General features: G+C 45.5%; 1 protein-coding gene across 1 annotated transcript; it reads right to left on the bottom strand.

The window, feature by feature from the left end:
* LOC119284152 lies at nucleotides 1-4,036 on the bottom strand. Its single transcript, XM_037563398.1, has 8 exons — nucleotides 3,674-4,036; nucleotides 2,469-2,613; nucleotides 2,246-2,396; nucleotides 2,038-2,163; nucleotides 1,843-1,923; nucleotides 1,332-1,524; nucleotides 978-1,248; nucleotides 1-644 (listed from the first exon to the last, which is right to left on the bottom strand). The coding sequence occupies exons 1-8, from the start codon at nucleotides 3,863-3,865 to the stop codon at nucleotides 436-438; spliced, it is 1,368 nt and encodes a 455-aa protein (XP_037419295.1). The 5' UTR covers nucleotides 3,866-4,036; the 3' UTR covers nucleotides 1-435.
* Between the last annotated feature and the right edge of the window lie 581 nt (nucleotides 4,037-4,617).

Here is a 4,617-nt window from a genome sequence, read left to right as displayed (position 1 = left end):
TGATTTTTGCCGTCAACCATCTCTCGTCAGAGTGGAAGGCGTTTCTATGCCACATATTCCAATTGTTTATGTCTACAAGATGCCAAACTCAACAACAACCAGACACATTGACAGACAGAATGAGGTATAACTATTTCAGGTAGCAGAGTTAACTACCAGGAAGGCACATTACATGAGGTACAGTTTGAGAGCTCGCCTCGAGACATCTCCAAGGCTACTACAGGCTATGGTAAAGCACATGATAAGCACTAACTCTACAACAAATCTTCTGTCGGTAAAGAGCAGCTCGACACCACAATACTCCACATCAACAAATTGCTAACGGCTGGAGACCCAAGACCTCTTCGCGGCCAGCACCACCTGAGGCTTGGTTGTTAAATTGATCCGCCTGCAAACGAACATCTTGTTTGTCCCTGAAATTTGCTTTCTCAGCTCTCAGTTCGCCCACACATGAACAAGGCCATGGCGGTTGCCGGTGTAGATCTCATCACGCTCTTCGTCATAGTACAGAGCTGTGATGTCCTCAAGAGCCTCGGTGATTGTATTCTGGAACTTCCATGTCTTCTTTTGCTCGTTGAAATTGCCAGCCTTTATTTTAGCCAAGCATTTCCCTGTCAGTATGTTGCTGATGTTTATAGAGCCAGCTGCACATGAGCAAACATAAGATGAGTCATGTTATCCACAACCATAAGGTAAGTCCCGTTATCTGCTGACTGGTGGAAAGATGTCACTATGAAAACGTAACTGGCCAAGGGTACCATTCATTAAAATGGAGGGCCAGGTATGATATGATGCAACAGCATGTTTAATTAAATTTGCTCAATGCCAGAAGTGCATGGAGCATGAATGCAGAACCAAAGAATGTCAAAGGAAACCAAAACAATGATAACTAGCAAGACGCAACACACAGTGATCCAAATGTATAACAAATTACACAATTTAGCCTACAACAAACGGCAAAGGGAACCAAATCTTACCATTTTCTTCTGAAGATGAATCAGTGGAATCAGCCTTGCAGTAAGAAATAATAAGATCTTGATCACTGGTTATGTATATGTTATTGGTATTGCAGTCAGGGTGCCACAGCAGGTGATCCTCAAATGATGTTACTAGTTCACCTCGGAAATTCCAAACTGCTACAGATCGATTCCGGAATGTCAAAAACAACTGGAGTTCATACAGAAAGATAAAGGCAGATGGAGTCATGAACTCAGTACTGCTCACTTCAGTCAACTGGAAGTTCCGTACCTGCAACAAAATGAGATAAAGAATAAGCAAGAAACAACAGTCATTTTTATTGATTTCCCTAAGCACTTCAGGAAAATACTTACATCAAGTATTTGAAGATTCTCTCCATCCTGCTTGACCAACAGCTTTTCATTAAACTGTTCAATGAAATCCACCTTCTTATTACGATGGAGGAGGTGGTTGAAGAATTTCAAAACTGTGCCATCCTCAATATTAAGAATCTTCAGAGGAATGGAGCTGCTTGTTCTTGTATAAATCAAAAGCATTATACCAGGACTGTCACAAGTTAAACAAGTATTAGACAAATATATAAAGATGCATTCCTACTGAAACGAATCAATTATTTTAAGCTTGAAGTACATAAATCAGGTTTAACTAGGATGCACAACAAATTGACAACACCAGCGATATAAGATTACTGCTGCCCTTTGTATGTGCATTGGATGAATAATTTCTAGCTTTAGTCAATTTTGCCTACTGAAACCAACATTTTTCTCAGTTTTGTTGCAAGTAATAGAAGAGGCATTCCAATGATAACAGAAGAATTTGTTGAACAGCAAAGTGACAAGGAGAAGTAAGTGGGAATACAGTTACCTGATCTTTATTTCTTGAACATTCTTGTCAGATATGGAATACAGTAGGGTGTAGTTTTTCAAGTCAAAAACCTTGTAAGTGCTGTTTGCAGAATGAGATACAATCAGCACAGTTCCAGAAAGTGCATACAGCCATTGCAGAAGTTAAAATTCATCCATTTTCCACACACAAAAATCGTTACATAAGTTAAAGTACCTGTCTTGAGCGGAATAAGTTAAAACCTTTCCATTGACATCATCAAACTCAACGAAGCCAGGCCATTTCAAGGACTCTGTCTCAAAAAGAGGGAAACCAGCATCTGGCGTTCCACGGCGTATATACCTTGAAATAGTTAAAAGGGGTCTTAATCAGGATGAAAGAAACAGGTATTCACTTGTGAAAGACATATGGACTGAAAGCTTACTCAATTCGAGTTGTCTTGCATCGCAAGGCACTAAAATTTTCAGAACCATATACTGACACAGTAATGAGTGAATCATTGTTCTTGTTGTAGAATAAACTACGAACAACTTCATCTGGACTCCCATTTAGAAAGCATATTCTCTTATTCGTCACTGGAAATATAAGAAGAGCATCTCAGTATGAAAATATGAAGCATGGGCACACCTGCAAGAAAACAAGCATACCTCTACTAAAAGCAGCACATACTCCAGATTGTGATAAAGCAAAAACTATATCACGTGCTGCAACTATCTCAATAATTTTTGACCTCTTCCTAATGTAAGGTAGTAGCGCGTTGTTCTCCTTAGGATCATGAGTGTCAAACTCCTCCTAAAATGATAGCAAATGTACACTGTTAGAAGCAAGAAAAAAAAAAGAATGATACTACAAAAATAGGAGGGTAAAATCAATTATTTCAGCAGAGAGAAAGCAATATGAGAAAAGGCCCAAGGTTGAGAGTTCTAATAGGTGGGACTTCTGGGCACAAAGTAGCTTGTGGAGCAGCCAAGTGCTGATGATCAACAGTATTGTTGAAAACAAGGTGTCCCCGTGCTCTTTGTTCAGTGCAGGAAAAACACCAATAAATCGGTTATCTGAGCAGTGTAATGTGACCAAAGCAGTGAATAACCAGGAATCCAGGACAAATACACCCATCGGCAACACTCGTGTAATAGACAGGCAACTGATTCCCAGCATTCATAGACCCAACTTGCAATCAAACAATGGTTAAATAAAATGAACAAACAGTTTAACTCAAAGGCCATATGCGACAGATAAGTAACAACTGTCATCTTCTTTGCTGATTGCAGCAATTCACAAATTGACAGGAATACAAACATCATGGGTCTTGCACATTCATAAGAAAGGAAGTAAATACTAATATGATTTCCCTAAAAATTCGTCAGAAGTTTCAGGACAGGCCAGAAGAATGGTGCAAGATGCACATGACAGCCCATCCGGCACACATCTGCTCAACTGGACTACAGACCGGATCCTCATCATCAAAAAGAAAAAGAAAACTGGACTACAGACAGGCGACTACCACAAATCCTCATTACTGTTTAAGCGCCTGCGCTAAATGCACAAACTTTCCATTACATCAAGCAAATGAAGCGTGGCGAAGCCTTCCCCAGCACACTAAGATCCCAAATACCACCAACAGTTCACCGAAACCTAACAAGATCTCACTTTTCCCAGCCTACCAAACCCTAACCCCCACACCCCGTCCACAAGTCGGCTACTCTAATCCAGGCTATAATCGCGATGCCCAGAACATCCGAGGGCCGCGATTCCCCCACACGAAGCAAACAGAACCTCTCCGCAGATGCACGCGAACGAAAGGTTAAAGAAAGTTGGACACGGGACCGGGGGGCGGGCAGGGAAAGCGTACCTGCAGCTGTATGTTGCGGAAGCGCTCCTGCGCGGAGTTCATGGCGAAGGAGCGCTCCCGGCGGGAGCTGATCTCCCGGCGCTGCAGCTTCCTGACGCTGCTGATGACCGCCTCCTGCCTCGGCCTCTTCCTCGCCACCACGCGCCGGCCGTTGCACGGCCGGGGGGTCGCCGAGATCCGCCTCGCCTCCATCCCCGCCAGCCCGACTGCCTCCCGCCCGCCCGCAACTCCCCGCCGACGCCGCGCGCGACAGATCCCTTCTCACGCCGACGCGACGAGGGCCATCGCCGGCGCCGGAGGCTAGGGTTTGGGAGCTCGGCTCGGAGATTTGGGGTGGCACACGAGGGAGGGGAGGGAGGGGGGGAGAGAGAATGAGACGGTCGTAGAGAATTAGACGGGCGTTAAAAGATGAGGCTGCCCGGGGTGAAGGCCTGACGCGCGGGCCCCGCGCGCCAGGGAGAGCGGGGCGGTGCGCGGGCGGGATCGAAACGGTGGGTTACCGCTGGTTTGAAATTTTTCGGGGTCGTGTCCGAACGCACAGGACCCCGCCCTGCGCCCCTGGAGTCCCACCGACGGGCGGGCCAGGGGACTGCTTTCGCCCACCTGTCAGTGAGAGACGCACCAGATCTAGGACGGGGGGGGGTCCTAGAAGGAAGTTGTTTATGTCACGTGGTGAGCTGGTAGATTTCGAAATGGAAAGTAGTAGAGCGGCCGGTGTGGACTGTGTGGGGTCTGCCCCTTTTTGGAATGGTTTGGTTTGGTTGGCTTCCGAGTTTGAAATTTGAAATGGAGCGTCCAGTCTTGAAATTTGGTTTTCTGCCACCCGCGAAGGCGTACACGCGTGCTTGGTTTCCCGTTTGCGACTTGTGGTCCTTGTGCCCAGATTTTTAAATCTCATAGGATTTCGCTTCACGGCTCGCACGCGGTTTGAATTCTTGCAGGTG

This window comes from Triticum dicoccoides, chromosome 1A, assembly GCF_002162155.2.
Source record: "Triticum dicoccoides isolate Atlit2015 ecotype Zavitan chromosome 1A, WEW_v2.0, whole genome shotgun sequence".
Taxonomy (NCBI): Eukaryota; Viridiplantae; Streptophyta; class Magnoliopsida; order Poales; family Poaceae; genus Triticum; species Triticum dicoccoides.
Note: the sequence above shows the minus strand (reverse complement) of the source record. Positions and strands in the feature narration are given on the sequence as shown.

Coding starts and splice junctions, on each gene's coding strand:
- LOC119284152 (XM_037563398.1), bottom strand. CDS start 3,865: ATGGAGGCGAGGCGGATCTCGGCGACCCCCCGGCCGTGCAACGGCCGG. Junction 2,614..3,673: donor TCCGCAACATACAGCTGCAG/GTACGCTTTCCC, acceptor CTATCATTTTAG/GAGGAGTTTGACACTCATGA. Junction 1,525..1,842: donor GTTCAAGAAATAAAGATCAG/GTAACTGTATTC, acceptor AACTTGTGACAG/TCCTGGTATAATGCTTTTGA.